Consider the following 17,954-nt stretch of genomic DNA (forward strand, 5'->3'; position numbering starts at 1 on the left):
TACGATATTTCTCCACTCTCGACAGTTAAATTTTATTATTTAAAGGGCTCGGCAAGCCTCGCGCTTTAAATAATAAAATTTAACTGTCTCGAGTGGAGAAATATCGTAATACACTTGTTGCAGTGTAAGAATCTATATATCATCATCATGTATGATGGTCTTGATTGTAGTCATTCATTTCTATATTCTTAAATTTTTATATCATTTTTCTGTATTCTTAAATTTTTGGCCCATTTTTTAAATTTTTTTATTTGAGCACCCCATTTTTCTCTATTCCCTGTTTTTTGCTTTATTTTCTCTGTTCTTTCTTTTTTTTTGTCAATTATTCTGCACATTTAACTGATAATTCTCTATTCTATTATTCCCATTCAAACCCTCATATAAGAAATGTCATGGGGAAATAGTTTAAATACAAAATGTTATTGTAATGAAACCTATTCATTTTAATGAGTAATATATTTTTGCTACTTTCTATAAAAATTAACATGAATATTTCTTATCTTACATACATGGTAAAACAAAATGACTTAGGGGAGTGTTTTACCAAATGTCTTTTTAAGCATCAATGTGAAAGATTAAAAATAACACACACCATTATTAAAAAAAATCTTGTAAAATAAGTTGGTTTGTAAATGTAACAAACCATTATAATTTGATAATTCACAACAAATGTATTTCATCATTTCTATTTATAGCAATCATTTATACACTTTACAGTTTTAATATTAACTTTTATACAAAATATTTCAATTGGTCAACAAAATAAATGTTTCTTTTATACAAAATATTTCAATTGGTCAACAAAATAAATAAATAACATTCTTATATAAAATATAAATTTCTTACAATTTAAATTTCAATGATTAGGCTTGAATTTTTATTCATTTTCTTTTATTTTATTTGAGATGGGAGGGGAAGCATAGTGATACAATGATATATATCAAAAACAAATAACAAAGTTATAGATCTCTCATTGAAAATCCAACTATCAATAAATTGATAGTAAGTTCAGGACATACATCACTAGATTGTTTTGGTAAAATTCATCACTGAAGAGTTTCCAAAACCCCAAATCTATTGAAAATCGCAGTTAAAATAATAGCACTACTCTCTGTAAATTAAAATCTAATTAGTAAAATAATATACCTGTTAAAACAATCTATGTAAATTTTATTTTGAAAAGTCTGTGACCAGTAAACTATATGTGTAACACACATAAAAAAGTGTTTTGCTACAAATACCCAATGCATGCCTCTGTTATTTACTTCATGCAAACAGGTTCTGATATTCAGACATTCCATTCCCAGTTAGAGAAGGAAATACAAACTCCTCAGAAAACCTTACATTGTACAAATAACAAATCAGTTGACAAAAAAATATGCCCATCCTGTACATGTGTATTACAAATGTTACAGATGTATTGAAAATAGAATATGTCTGTCCCGTTTATTACAAATGTGTTGACAAAAGAATATGCTTATCATGTGTATAACAAATGTGTTGAAAATAGAATATGTCTGTCCTGTGTAATACATATGTGTTGAAAATAGAATATGTCTGTCCTGTGTATTACAAATGTGTTGAAAATAGAATATGTCTATCCTGTGTATTACAATAGTCATCACATATAGTTTTATGGTCGCCATTTGAGCCTTCAGTAAGGTCATGGATATTTGAATTATCATCTATTACTACAAAACTATCATCCTGTCCACATATCGTGTCCTTGTATTTTCTATTTCCAATGAAGTCATCGTCTATAACAGGGTCGGTCTTACAACACGTGTTATTATTTTTTGGGGTTTGGTCAATTATATGAGAGTCTATTTCTCTCAGGGCATTTTGGTCAAATTCTGTCAAATGTTCTAAGGGAGATAACTCTGTAAAATGTTCAAATTCATTATCTATCACATTTGGTTTTTTGTACATGTCCTTTTTTAAGGAAGGAAATTCTGCTTCATGAAATAAAGGTAATTTTGTATTTTCACATTTTGCCACGTCTTTTTTTACAAATTGTACAGCATCTGTTTTAGACAAATTTTGGATTGTTCCTGATTGAGAATTTTGACTTTCTGGTTCTGTCAGCAAAACAGATCTGGGAATTGTCCATGCATCTACTTTTGGAATGTTTTGTGTTTGTTCCTCAATAGAACTGCCAGGTATTTGAAGTAATTCTGAACTTGTTTTTGAAACTGAATTAGAACTGGTCTTAAGATTTGTACTATGCGCCAATTGGTTCTTAAGTGACTCGGAAGATATAACTGTGCTTTCACATTCAGAAACATCAGAGCCTTTACGACTTTCGGGAGACAGTTCCGAGTTATCGACATCAGAATGACCTCTGTCTGTAGAATCAGAATTACTACGTGCCAGTGTGTCTTCTGACTTGTCAGATAAGTTGTCATCATTTCCAGACAGTTTTACAAGCTCATCTAACACAAAGAACGAGTCTTCTGGGTTATCGTTACTCTCAGTATTGCTGACCTGTCGAGACATTTCACACATGGCTGATTCAGTGGCTGATATCCCAGTCTCACTTGCACTATGTTCCTCAATACTTGGAGTGACCATACGCTGTGTAGGGATTGGTCCACCTTCTTCATAGAAGGTCTAAAAAATATCAATAAAAAAATTAAAAAAAACCACAAGGCATATCATTTAATAATTTATGTATTTATTGTTTCCTGAATAATTGATTGATTGGTGGTATCTAAGCTAAACTTAGCCCTCTTGGCTAAACTATGGAGGCCAGTTTTTATTTAGGGTCCTGAGGAAGCCAGAATACCAACTTATCATTAAGAAAAAACTGGCAATCCCAGTTAAACAAGATCATGGTCAAAGAAACAGCAAAGTAAGGTTCTACTCAGCCACCTCCAGTAATACCCGAAACATAGATTGATTGATTTATTTGTGATTAACGCCACTTTCAAGACTATTGTGCTGTTTCATTTTTATTGGTGGTGGAAGCTGAAGTCCCCAAAGAGACCCAGCAATCTTCAGAAGAAAAACTGACGATCCCAGTCAATTAAGATTGAAGTTTAGTGCACCTGCCCCTTTCTTGATTCGAACTCACAACCTCAGTGATGACTGGCTGGTGATACAGTACTTTGATAACTAACAACTTGGTTAACAAGGCTCCCACAAAATACTTTTCTATGGAAAAAGAAAGAAAATTACTTGGAGCTTATCAATAAAAATGCTAGTTGGTAGCTTTTCATCATTTGGTTTCTGGTGGATTATTGTTTTATTGGCAATCATACTATATCTTATATTTTTATTTTTTGAGGACCCAGAAGGGGGAAAGGGGTGACAAAGGGGGACTTATGTCATGTTGTCTTGCTTCAATTATTATTATAATTATTACAGACCTGGTTTTTTTTTTACTAAGGAGGACTATGTCTTGTAGGATTATGATTATTACAGTCCTGGTGTTTTTTTCACTAAGGAGGACTTATGTCTTGCTCCGATTATGATTATTACAGTCCTGGTGTTTTTTTCACTAAGGAGGACTTATGTCTTGCTCCGATTACGATTATTAGTCCTGGTGTTTTTTTCACTAAGGAGGACTTATGTCTTGTAGGATTATGATTATTACAGTCCTGGTGTTTTTTTCACTAAGGAGGACTATGTCTTGTAGGATTATGATTATTACAGTCCTGGTGTTTTTTTCACTAAGGAGGACTTATGTCTTGCTCTGATTATGATTATTAGTTTTAACCCTTTCTTACCTTTCTAGCTTGGACTTGTTCTAAGGAAACAATTATTTCTGGAATGGTTGAAGGTGCATTTAACATCAAGGAGGCAAACTGGGAGAAAATCTGTGGTGCATGTGTTATTGGCTTTGTCTGAAAACCAAATATAATGTTTAATCACATTCAATCTATTAGTGCTTGTCATTTAAAATAACTACTTACTGTGTATTGCAATAAACCTTTCCTTTTAACTTAATATGGAATATACACTGTCTCCATGTGGTTGCTTTTAACCAATCATATTCCTAGAAATGTATAGGAGGTAAGATAAATCAGTATATCCCTCCCTTAAACGGGGGATTAAAATAGCAAATGAACCCGTATAACAATAAAAGGAGATGTAGGATATGCTTCAAATAATCTAAAACAATGATATTTCTAATTGACCTTCATTAAAAAATAGCCAATCAAAATGTCTGTTGCGCCGTCTATCAGTTTTAATCTGTATTTTGTTCTCAATTTTACATTTCTTTACATTTTACATAGAGGTATATATTGTATGTCATACACTAGGCAGTTTTAAATATGACATTATTACAGTTAAGACTTATTTTAATCATACTTACAACACTAAATTTCTTGCCCTTTTTACTCGGTCGTCTTTTGGTTGGACGTACACTGGAATAATCAGTATCTTCTGTCTTTTTCAGTAATATGTACTTGCCATCATCTAATTCATCAACTACTCCTAAAAAAACAAATTTCTTACTTACAATTTATCTTATTAATAAATTCTAGCTCGAGTTTATACCTTTGATGGACACAAATTTTCATGAGATTTGTATATTGCAGTTTTCACACAAGAAAATTGCTTTTGAAAAAATTGATGTTCGCTAGATACTCTAGAGTCTTCTTATATTTCATTTGTTTTTCAACTAATTTTTTATGTAAATTTCTAATTTAATACTTAATATCAATTTTGACCAAATTACCATCTTAAAATTTGTCCTAATTATCCCTTTTCTACTATGACCCAAATCTCTTAGCTTTTTTTTCTATCTTATTATTGTTACAGTACTGCAATTTGACCCAATTAACAATTTTAACTTTTTTATTGTACCTGTCCTTTGATCCAAATCTCTTACCTGTATTTTGACCTTTTCATGGTACATTTGCTTTGAACCAATATTCCTATCTGTATTTGACCTTTATATTGTACCTGTTCTTGACCCAATTCTCCTTTCTGTGTTTTGACCTATTTATATTACCTGTATTTTTAGATGGTTCCTCCACTTCATCCTCTGCTACCTGGAACTTCTGCAGGTAATTAATCAATGTATTACATAGTTTGATTTCATCTTCATATGGCTCTTTCTGTAACCCGTACTCTTCACTACAATAAAAAAAAAATTTAGTCATTTTTATACAAATAAGGCCGTTGGTTTTCTCGTTTGAATTGTTTTACGTTGTCATATTGGGCCTTTTATAGCTGACTATGCGGTATGGGCTTTGCTCATTGTTGAAGGCCGTATGGTGATCTATATTTGTTAATGTCTGTGTCATTTTTGGCTCTTGTGGACAGTCGTCTCATTGGCTATCATACCACATCTTCTTTTTTTATATTTGGGCATTTTGAGAAAAGTGTGACTTAAAATGTTTAATTCTTTCAACATATTGACAAATTATCAGAAAACAGGAATAGGTGCCAGACAGATCTGAAAATCTCACAACTGTTAAATGTGAATTTCTTCTGTTCAATGATAGTTGAGAAAATTGGGATATAATTATTTTTGCTAGCAGATCAAATGAACAAGAATGACTGACCGAATTGTGAATGTAATAAAGTTCCCATTGAAACAGTGTTCAAAGGTATAATAAAAGAGATTTAATCTTTCACTTTAATACTGACCAATTACATTCTATACAACCATTAATAAATCTCTGTCCATTTATAGAAAATAGTACATCTAAAATGGCTAATATTGACTTTGAAAACTTTCATAATTTTGGTGGAGGAAGCTGAAGTGTAATGGGAGAACCAACGTCCTTCTAAAAGAAAACTATCAAGCCTAGTCAATTCAGATTAGTATGGACATCTTTGGCTTTCAAATATTCGACTATGAGCATTCCTGATGAATGTAAACCCAGAAAAGCGCATCAGATGCATGAAACTTATAATGTACTGTTTCAATTTTGTCCTAATTTACTATAGATATTCAACCTTACGCAATATTGAAACCTGATAAGATATTGTGAATGTAATAAAACCCAAATTGAAACAGTGTTCAAAGGTATAATAAAAGAGTTTTTATTTTTCACTTTACTAGTGACAAATTACATTCTATACAGCCGGTAATAAATCTCATAAGATAATAATTAAACCCTGATAAGATATTTACATATCATTCTGGAAAGCCTCTATATGAGATTTGCTTTCTTCTTTACGTTTAAAACTGTCACGTTTCTTTTGTTTCTTCATTTCGTCTTTGACCTCATTATATTCTTTTTCATGCTGCTTGAATTCATGGATCATGTGACGCTTTCTTGTGTACAATTTGTCAATCTCTGTGAATAAAAATAATCAAAGCACTGTAAGCGCTATAGGCATTCAATCTCTGTGAATAAAAATGAAAACTTTATCAACTTTTTTCTAGTTTCAATTCTTTTAAAATTACAGTAAAATCTACCCAAAGATTACTTCTGTCAGATAGAATACTACAACACGTTATAGACAGGTGCTTATGTCAGGATGGAGAACCTCAAAACTTTTAATGAATTGCTTCATAATGTGCTATACAAAAAGAAATATATCAGACTAAATTGGTCAAATCAATTAAAATGCCCCCTTTTTGTTTTGTTTTGTTGACAAATTGCAAGCTGAAACTGTCTAATTACACCTATAAATATAAAGATTTAACAAAATTACTACAGTGGGTATTTTCAATTCTTCCATTTGAAAAGGGGCATAACTCTAGAACATTTACATTTTAGATTTTAAATGTTCATGGATAGGATGCATAAAATGTTAAGATCAATGCACTATATTTTGTGTATTCCAAAGGGAGTGATACACCTTGGGAGATTTAGACTTCAAGTCAGTACCATAGGGTTTTCATTGCATTTCATGCAATCTTTACCCCAAAAATCTGACAATCAAATGTTATCAAATATTCAAAGGGAAAAATAACTACCACATCCAGACTTGATACAGACATTTTTGCAAGGTAAATTGAGTGTTAAACTTGGTTTTATAGCTAGCTAAACTTCCTACTTGTATGACCTTACCTTTCTTCAATACATATAACTTGCTCTTTTTCTCTTCTAATAATTTCTTTGTTTCATCTTCTTTGTTCCTGAGCTGGTTCACATTCTTTTGATATCTCTATAAATATATATATATAATTAATACTCTTAGACCTCCATTGATATCTAAATTAATATGTAGACATTTAATAGATGTATATGCATGTAATAATCTAGAGATATTTTGATTCAACAATCATTATAAAATGTGAAACAAAATAATACAATTTCAGGTAATTCTGAATACAAGTAAATCATGTCTTAAGTTAGTATAACACATGATAAAACATTAAAAGTTTCCATCATAAGATGTACTAAGCAACTCTAGTACATATTAATTATCAATTACCTTGACATGTTATTGTCTGATATGTACTGGAGTTGCTTAGTACTTAATTACTTTTTTACATTGATTTATTAAATGTTATTATTTGCATCACCATTACATTACAATTATATTGTGAGTGTAATTAATTTACATTTAAACTACTTTTGTTCGAAGAAATGTAAAAGCAATATCATTTAGATTTAAATCTACATAATAAAACCAATATGTGTTCATAAGACATTATGATAGACACACAGAAAACATAATGTCCCATGAATGCTGTTAGTGGGTCATAAAAATGCATATGAAATCATGTAAACTCACATCTCTTTCTTCTCTCATTCTACGCTGTCTTTCTCTTATTTCATCCACTTCTTTCTTTGCTGCTAAAAACTGACTGAAATAGATATCACAGTTTATTAAATCAGGCAAATCTAAAATTGAGAGGGCACAAACTTAAAATGATCTTCGTTCTTTGTTACTTTACACATTGTTATATGTCTTCATAATTTCAACTAAAAAAAAACTTGAAATTAAAGATTTTCAAACAAATATTTGACCATCACTGGGAAATGCTTGCGCTAAATTATAAGCAAGACTGATTGATTGTTGCTTGTTTAATGTCCAGTGCCCAATATTTTAAGCATACTGTGGATTCATTTATTTTCGTTGGTACCAATTTTGCATGAATTTAGGAAAAGTTGTATATACCTGGATATCTAATTTTGTGGTTTGCCAAAGTCTGCATACAATTCTATTAGTAATTGGCACCTTGTTGAACATTTAAATTTGTGGTTTAACTTAACCCATGAAATCTATGAAAATTGCTTTGATCATTTGACACATACCTGAGGTCTTTCTTTGATCTTTTGAGACTGTCTATTTCTGCTACTATCTTCTTCTCCTCTGTCAGTTTGAAGTTCTGAATCTTTAATTGCCATTCTAATCGTCTGAAATGTAAAAATCAGAAAAAGTCATCACAAATACAAATCAAACAACATCATACAATGCCAAATACCTCTAAAGAGATCATGTACATGCTCTAATACCTCCACAATATAAAAGGGAAGATATTAATATTTGTATTAAGTGTAATTATTTTTTCTTTGACATAATGACCTCAAAAAACCAATAGAGATCTATATCATTATATATGACCATGAAAACCACATATCATAGTGATTAAGCATCATCAGCTACTTTGCTACATATACACAAATTGTAACTGTAACCCTGGCTTTTTCAATTAAGTTTTGTTTATTGTTGAAAGCTGTGTCATGACCTTCTACATGTTCTATGTCACTTGGTCTCTGCAGGAAAGTTGTCTTAGTGGCAATCAGACCACATCTTTTAATTTTTATATTGACATATCAATTTTGTATATAATATTTTCGCAAATGTTTATAAGAGTCAGGCATGAATTCACCATTTGGAAATAGTTTCATTGCATTTTATTTTATATAATTCATATTTTTGAGGAGATTAATTCCTTTAAAAATAGTTGTTAAGCAATGATTTTCAAGCTTGACATTACTGATATAAACATCAGCAATAAATTTCATGAACCCCAAACAGACGGTCACCCAGTATTTTGATGTCCCCACTTCACCCCACCCTGTAGCACAAAGGACAAAAAACATAAACATTTATATGTATAACAGGGAAAAACCCAGCAATACTTAAAAATATTCTAGTATGCCCAAATCGTACACATAAGAGAGACAGTGGGTAGCAAGGCAGGCATTATTTTTTTTTCAAAGGGAGATAATAACGACTTTTGAGAAGGCAGCTATTTTCTAAAAATGTAGAGTAAGGGCAAACAAACAAATTCTTTTTTATAGCCTTAAAGGTCAAAGGGAACAACTGAATCTTGAATTCATTTTAAGCTTATGATACAGTGCAGATTTAAGTCTTGAAAAGCCAAATTTTAAGGTGGGTGGGGATGATAAGAGATGCACTTTTGTTTCTTGTTGGTTTGCTGTCTAATGCTTGGGGAATTAGAAACCACATTTTTCATGATAATGGTTTACAATGATGTCTATTAATGTCTAATCACCTTATTGCATCATCTATTTTCACGTCACTTCTGTAATGTAGTCTGGACTGTAACTGGTCTTGTATACCTTTCTATAAATAGAATCAAAATACTGGAGTACTGTTAACATAACAAATACATTTAATCATTTAATTCATAAACAATGGATTTTATTATGTTAAATAACATTAGTTGAAACATTTTTCTCAATCTAGTTGTCCATTTGACCACTTATTGCCATGTTGCTTTATTTGTCAGGATAGCTAAATGATATCTAAGTACAGAAAGGTAGTCAGCTTTAGTGCTTTGTAAATGATATCTAAGTACAGAAAGGTAGTCAGCTTTAGTGCTTTGTTATTGATATCCAAGTACAGAAAGGTAGTCAGCTTTAGTGCTTTGTATATGATATCTAAGTACAAAAAGGTAGTCAGCTTTAGTGCTTTGTTATGGATATCCAAGTACAGAAGGGTAGTCAGCTTAAGTGCTTTGTAAATGATATCTAAGTACAGAAAGGTAGTCAGCTTTAGTGCTTTGTTATAGATATCCAAGTACAGAAAGGTAGTCAGCTTTAGTGCTTTTTAAATGATATCTAAGTACAGAAAGGTAGTCAGCTTTAGTGCTTTGTTATTGATATCCAAGTACAGAAAGGGAGTCAGCTTTAGTGCTTTGTAAATGATATCTAAGTACAGAAAGGAAGTCAGCTTTAGTGCTTTGTAAATGATATCTAAGTACAGAAAGCTTGTCAGCTTTAGTGCTTTGCAAATGATATCTAAGTACAGAAAGGTAGTCAGCTTTAGTGCTTTGTAAAAGATATTTAAGTACAGAAAGGTAGTCAGCTTTAGTGCTATGTAAATGATATCTAAGTCATGTAAGTATAACAATACTAGGCCTATACTGGGCATAATTGATCATTCGCAAACCAAATCACTTTGTCTAAATCTGTAAAATATTCTCACCTTCTTTGTGATCTGTTGAGAGAATGCCTTGAGATCTGTATCAATTTTCTGCAGTTTCTCAATCACAGCCAGTTTTTCTGCTCTGGTAGCCTTCAAGAAATTCTGGAAGTTTTCTGCAGTAAGAGATCTCTTTGAACTTTGATAAGGAACATTATAAAATAATTTAAAAAAAATACATTGTTATGTTAATTTTCTCTCAAGAAGAGTAGGGTATTAATTAACCAGGTGTGTAACTTTCTGTCAAGTAGAGTATGCTATTGAATAATCAGATGTGTTACTTTCTGTCAGGATGAGTATGGTATTAAAAAATCAGACTTTCTGTCAAGGGAGTATGGTATTGAATAATAATGTAATAATGTACTGTAAACCAAAATATTTTTACAAATACTCTATTTCCTGTTATACCCTAAATAGAAGACTTCACACTATTCAGTTTCGCTATTTTCTGATTAACTTGATTTACATTGTAGTCTAATAGGGAAAGATCCAAGTTTAACATATTTGCGACGATTTTTATTCAAGTTTTTTCTTCTTCTTGCGAAAGTTTACAGTAATTAATCATGTTAATGGTCTGTGATCAAAGGATACAAGTAGTGTTTCTTTCTCTTTAATGATGTTCTGTATACCCTCCACCTCATCTTCATGTTTTTTCTTATTGGGCGGTTTTACTCTCTTTAGATCTAACGATGAGTTAGAACTTCCTGTAAAGATAAAATAATGTAGAACGAGTCATATTTTAACATTGCCAACAATAATCATAACAACAATGGGGAGAGAGTCATAATCTAGGGTCAGAAGTTCCCAAACTCTAAATAAAGACAAATGATTTGTAGCTTACCATAATCATGATGATAACAATGTTGAGAAAACCATATTCTAGCTTGGAAACTCATATGGTCTAGAAATCAAGACAAGAACAAACTTACAAAGATTAACAGTTTAACAGCTAACTATAACCAAAATAAACATAACAGCTGCCTGTTCCATTTGGTTAATGGGATCTTTTTATGTATCATTAACCATATTTCCAACCCTTAATCAGATATTACAGGTTAATGTATGGCCGTCAACTCAGTGATCGGGAAGGACTTGCGCCCTGCGCCTGTAGCGCCTATCGGCCAAAAATGGTGCATAGAGTGGCAAATGTAAGCGCCAACGTAGCGTACAATATTTTTAAATTCGTTTTCGAAATGGTTAGATATCGTCAAATAGATTTCATATCGAGTTCCGTGCCGCCATGTGTATGTACACAACTGTGTAATGTTCCTTCAATGCTAGGAGCACCTCATATATTTTTGGGACGTCTAGGATGTTTTCCTATAGTAATTATAGAACCATGCGGTATATTTGATTACCCAAAAAAAGTAATTGACCCCATTTCCTTTCTCAATTTTATTGTTTATAAAATATTTTCAGTTATAAATCTACAAACTTCCTTCCCTGCTCAAGATTGTGTATTGTAAGTAAGAATTATTTGATGCCGCATTACATGGGGTGATGCAATACTTTTCAAGAATAAAATTCCCACAATTCCAGATTGTTATTTCTGAATTTTCATGCAAGAAGTTTCAATAGGGATGTTATACTTTGATTGTCAGAGGATTATTCTTTAAAAGACAGTATTTTACAAAGAATTGATAGAAGTTCACAGACACTATATTTCATTAAAAATTAGTCCTAGACAGTATTTTGCAAAATGTCATACATAATTCTTTAGGCCAAATAAAAATATATGTGTGGTTCCAGTAACCCGACCGACCCTAGTTAAAAAAAACCCGACCATAGAACTTTTTTTTTCATTTCTAAAAAATAAATTTTCAAACGATCAAATTTTGAGGATTGTGAATTAAAATAATTAAATCATAGATTCTGTCATCTGAATTTCCATCACAAGTATCTGTTATGGCTAAAATGCAACAATTCATAACAGAATGCAACAAATTAACTAACAACGTGTCATGACTGTTTATTTTACATTTTTTTGTACAACCAAACACATGTAAAAATAGCGGACTTCCGGTTGGGGCGTGTATAATACCGGAAACAATTTCGGTAAACACACGATTTTTTCTGGATTTTGACATTCAAAAAAAAAAATTAAAGAAAAAAAAAAATTGCCGACCTACCGACCCTATTTTTTAAAAGTATGTAACTGGAACCACACATATATTTTTATTTGGCCTTATATATACAGGTAAGCAGACCTGTCATGATGGAAATATTGTAAATGGATTTACATTAACTTAGTACTTATATTACAGACCCACACCCTGCATTTAGATGCATAATAAATGCAGTTCTAGTTTTTGACCTTTTCAAATATCTTTTTATCATTTAGAATATAAACAAGTCATCTTGATATAATAAAAAAACATCAAAAGTAACAGTGATACTGTTAAAATCACAACAAAATTTGATGTACATGAAATCTGCAGGACCTTGAAGTGTTGTTTACATATTATGAAATAATTTGTTGTTCTTCTTGCATATAAGAGTTTGGATGTATTGTTATTGCATCTTCGTAGACAATATAAAGTCCATGAAAACTTAGTTTTAGTTCAAAAACATATCTAATGGGAGGTGATTCCAAAGCATGCATAGAAAATACGCATCATGTTTATTTTGGGAACACCCATGTCGTGGCCATGCCTTTCCAAATCCATGACTTTGCTTTTTTTGTTCTGGAATGTACCTGCAAAAGTTGCTTCCTTACCTAAAATTTCTTTATCAGCATCGTCCTTTGACTCTACCGAGTCACCCATAGTTCTTGCATTTGTCCAGAAGAGACAGTTTGGTTACCCTGCCAACAGGTGCCTTTTACATTTTTGTAAATGTAAATACACGTCAACTTAGGACACCATTTTTTTGTTTGTGTCACATGATCACATTTGATCAATAAAGGTCATAAAAAAATTTATGCATCACCTTTTTTTTGTTGTGTGATTAACCTTTTTAATTAATGACCAAAACGTCTGATTAATTTTTATCTCTCAATTAACGTTTATTTTGATACGCTTGATTGGCAGCAGTGACATTATGCAAATGAGGGCACTTGCTAATCAAAGTAGTCATATCACCCCGCTATTTTTTTTATTGAAATTAATTCAGTCTATAATTATATCAATTAAGAAGTTACTCTTACAAAAAAGAAAAAAAGAAATAATAATCAAATTAGAAAAAAAATCCATTTTAAATCAGCATTTTAAACAAAATGTATTGCACTAATTTTAATCGCGGTTCTTTTGGGGAAAATCCGGCTAACTTTTCGAACCTGTTGTTTGGGCGGGAAGTGAAAGCGACGCCATTTTCTCTGTTTTCACGCCGATAAATGATGTGGAATCCCGTTGCATATTATTTAAATCACCATCCTGATTGATTTTACGAATAATTTCGTTATTGCTGTTTTCATAATAAGAAATTGTTTAATTTTAAGAGTTGTTGGTGAGTAAACAAGAATTGCATCAATTACCGTCTGCTGACGAACTGTAAAATTATAGTTGTACATGTAGATTTCCTAACGAACCAGTTAGGACGACAGCTACATGTACATACAAAATTAACTTTGTGCCAAAATTTCAAACAAAAATATTGACAGTTCAGAAATATACGTGCATTATCCTGATGCCTTCGTGAATTCGTCAGAGAGTTTTATCTTTTATTATGATTATGTGAACCCTTCGTCTAAAATGATTGCACTGCAGAGGGGGGATAGGAATGGTCCTAATCCCGAAATCCCGGACTTAAAAAAACGTTATCTTGAGGTCCCGAGTTTAAATAATGTAGGGCAATCCTGACGTCCCGAAAACCGAAAAAAAAAGGATTCCTGTATCCTGAAAGGGTCCCTGATCCCATTAAAGGTCCTATCCCCCCTCACTGCAAAATCCAGTAATGTTTCAAATTTCTGTCTGAATGAAATACTTTTTAGACATTTTGTCGGTCAGGCCATGGAAGTATTATTTAAAAGGAATAACAACGTTGTCCATTCAAAGGTTTCATCTTCGTTACCTTACTTTCTTTTGATAATTCCTTAATTGGTTTAATATCTGCCATGGAAGTTGATTTTTGGAATGATATCAATCAAATCACTGACACTTTTCTGTCATTTTCGTGTTCACTTTAAATTACAAACAGACAAGTTTTTGTCGTGTTTAACTTTAAGTTCGAAGTAACCCAAATAGTCAAATTGTTACATTCCGCTGATGTACGCTGTTGCATAGAGTCATTTGTTCAATTTTTATTTTAGTCCAATTTTCCTTTTTCTGGTTTGTTCGATCTTAATAGTTCAATTAAATTAATAGTAATCGAACTGACAAAGGGGTCTTGCAGTCTTTAGTCTTTAGAAGTGTCAACTTGACACTATAATCTCTATCTGTAATTTCGATCACTCTGGTAATTTTATGTCTCTATAAGAATAAATAATTAACCCTTATAAAACCTTAACTACAGGGATCTCCATGGATAAAAATTGAACGATGGAGGAACTTTCACTATTACAAACCGTGTCAAAGTTGTACAGTGTAGCGCGATCAGAAGTATTTTATCCCTCCATACAAGGAATGGTGATCATGCTAATTCATTGCTTATTTAAATTATATTTATTTCAATTTTCATTATAGAATTAGAAGTATCAATATTTTCATTTATTGTCGTTTTTAACCATTCAAATGCCAAGTCTTCATGGTCCCTCTTAGTCAAGAATGCCCAAAAAGCTGTCATGAAGGTCTCCATGTAGATTTCTTGTTTTTTTGGTAATTGTTATGGGGGTAAAAAATCATATGATGTGGAGCTTATTTTTCATGGACACTGTCAAATTCAGAACCCATTACCGGTATGGCTGATTTCAGCAACAACAAAACGATTCGTACGGGTTATGTAAAAGGTTAAAGAGATTTGTAAAGCAAACTTTAACAAATGAAAAGGTTTTTAATGACTTTATCTGGCAAATTGATGCTGTGCAACATGTATCTTTCGAGTCTGAATAAGAACCGGAAACGCGGATGTATCAATTTGATTGTAATATACGAAATGAATTCGGAATTACGATACGATATTTCTTTACAGAAAATATTTAAAGTTTTTACTTTTAAACTTTTAAAGTAATTCTAAATTATCGTTACAGCAGTACTCGAGTTATTTGCGATGAAATAATATTTACTATTTTGCGTCTTATTTTGTACTTCTTAAAAAAGGGGGATGCTGATTACGTAAGTCAAAACAAAGCACGTGTTCGACTTGTTAAAATGTTTTTAATATTAAGATGTAAAAAAAATGCTTGTTATCACTGAATGGTAAAGATTATTTTAATTTATCAGTTGGTAGTAAAAAGTGAACATACATTGTATATTGTATATAACAGAGATTTAAGTTGATTCTGGACAAAGAAAGATAACTCCAATTAAAAAAAATCTTGCTATTGCACAATATTTTGCAATTAGATATTTCTTGCTTACTATTCTGGACAAAGAAAGATAACTCTAATTAAAAAAAAATATTGCTATTTCACAATATTGTGCAATTAGATATTTCTTGCCATTGTGCAATACTTTGCAATTGAAAAGACTTGCTATTGCATAATACTTAATATAATAATTTTAGATCCTGATTTGGACCAACTTGAAAAATGGGCCCATAATCAAAAATCTAAGTACATGTTTGGATTCAGCATATCAAAGAACCCCAAGATTTCAATTTTTGTTAAACTAAGTTTAATTTTGGACCCTTTGGACTTTAATGTAGACCAATTTGAAAACAGGACCAAAAATGAAGAATCTTCATACACAGTTAGATTTGGCATATCAAAGAACCCCATTTATTCAATTTTTGATGAAATCAAACAAAGTTTAATTTTGGACCCCGATTTGGACCAACTTGAAAACTGGGCCAATAATCAAGAATCTAAGTACATTTTTAGATTCAGCATATCAAAGAACCCAACCAATTCATTTTTTGTCAAAATCAAACTAAGTTTAATTTTGGACCCTTTGGACCTTAATGTAGACCAATAAGAAAACGGGACCAAAAGTTAAGAATCTACATACACAGTTAGATTCGGCATATCAAAGAACCCCGATTATACAATGGGTGTAAAAAGGGATATATTGACTAAGAATTAGAGAATACTGAATATAATTCGATTATTATGTACAAATATGTACTAATAACAGTAATATTTATGACGCAGTCATATTTAACATATTTCAAACTTGGCGACTTATATTGATTGTGTCTAGTTTCAACCGGATTATTGGTAAGTTCAAATAGGTTTTTTGATACAACAATGAGTATGATGGTTTTTCTCGTATATCTACAAATAGACAGGAAATTGCAATACCTAAAATTAGAATTAAAAACCAAAATTATAACTTCATTTAAAAGGAACTCGTGAACAATGTCCAACATATACTTAACCATTTTGATAACATATATACTGTGTTTTCTACATATAGCGTTGATTTGAGCTCATCCTTACAAGATCTCAAAATAAGGAATTTATTTAATTAATACTGATTACTAAATATGTGTGTATTTGTCGTTGTTGGTAATGAGCTCGGTAGGTCTAAAGATGTAACCAGATTCGGATAAATTTAGCACATTTTGCATTACCTCTAGTTATGGACTTTTGATGAAATTTATTTATTAGTCAATATTAGATTTGACAACTTAATATGTATAAAACACATTTTATTAATTATAGTATACTTCAAACTGAATTCAACTACTTAATAAATGATTTATTGATATGGTGAACATAAAAGTTTTTACATAACGTAAACATGTGTCTTATTGTATATAAATATATAATATATAGGGAAACAATAAGGCTGAAAATGCACCTAATATTTATATTCAATATGAATATTTACATTTTGTCTATTACTGTATCAAAATGTTCATAATGTTCTCCATAGTATCCTCCATTATTTTCCTATTTTGTGCTCAGCGTGGATAAAATTTAAAAACTCTTCAATATATATGTATATATATATCAGTCTAAAGATTTGCACAACGGTACTGATATAAGGTGTTATTAAACGAAAATGTTGTTATAAAATCGTGTTGACAAATATTTCGGCTCAACAAATGGCCTTCTTCTTGTGTCACAAGTTTTAACAATACATCAGTATTGTTAAAACTTGTGACACAAGAAGAAGGCCATTTGTTGAGCCGAAATATTTGTCAACACGATTTTATAACAACATTTTCGTTTAATAACACCTTATATCAGTACCGTTGTGCAAATCTTTAGACTGATATAATTTTTTCCTTTTCTGTACACACATTAAGACCCTCGGTGGTGATGTTTGCGCATGTATGACTTGTGAAACCGGAACCTTCTACATTGTACAGTGTTTAGATTTCAATTATACTTGCTTGAAAGAGTGTTTATAATGTATCGAAGCTTTTTTATATGACGAGGAAACTCTCTTAGGTAAGAAATTGTTACTGTAATTTTCTTATAACAATTATACAATTTATAGGTGTATTGATATAAATCCATGATTTCGTTGAATATGTAACGCATGATTGGGTCAGAGTTATAAGGGTACAGAGTGCTTGTTCACAGTTGTTTGTTTGCTTCAGATACAATATTATAATTTAATTTAACAAAGTCCTCTTTTATGCAAAGAATAAACCTGAAG

The 17,954-nt window shown here is 31.3% G+C and overlaps 2 protein-coding genes across 4 annotated transcripts in view; one reads left to right on the forward strand and one right to left on the reverse strand.

Moving 5' to 3' along the window:
• Positions 1 to 222: 222 nt before the first annotated feature.
• On the reverse strand, positions 223 to 13,211 carry LOC139499652 (uncharacterized). The gene is made up of 12 exons (XM_071288400.1): positions 13,028 to 13,211; positions 10,903 to 11,015; positions 10,315 to 10,443; positions 9,380 to 9,450; positions 8,172 to 8,273; positions 7,648 to 7,720; positions 6,978 to 7,074; positions 6,092 to 6,257; positions 4,961 to 5,085; positions 4,319 to 4,440; positions 3,729 to 3,845; positions 223 to 2,610 (listed from the first exon to the last, which is right to left on the reverse strand). The coding sequence occupies exons 1-12, from the start codon at positions 13,074 to 13,076 to the stop codon at positions 1,570 to 1,572; spliced, it is 2,205 nt and encodes a 734-aa protein (XP_071144501.1). The 5' UTR covers positions 13,077 to 13,211; the 3' UTR covers positions 223 to 1,569.
• Positions 13,212 to 13,558: 347 nt separating this feature from the next.
• LOC139499653 (double-strand-break repair protein rad21 homolog) overlaps positions 13,559 to 17,954 on the forward strand; it is a 127,973-nt gene continuing 123,577 nt past the window's right edge. The window contains exon 1 of one of the 3 annotated variants that reach the window (XM_071288405.1): positions 13,559 to 13,755. The gene's annotated coding sequence lies outside the window, so the exon portion shown is untranslated. The remainder of the gene's footprint in view (positions 13,756 to 17,954) is intronic. The other 2 variants (XM_071288407.1, XM_071288402.1) reach the window with 2 other exon arrangements.

Source organism: Mytilus edulis, chromosome 12, assembly GCF_963676685.1.
Source record: "Mytilus edulis chromosome 12, xbMytEdul2.2, whole genome shotgun sequence".
Lineage (NCBI taxonomy): Eukaryota > Metazoa > Mollusca > Bivalvia > Mytilida > Mytilidae > Mytilus > Mytilus edulis.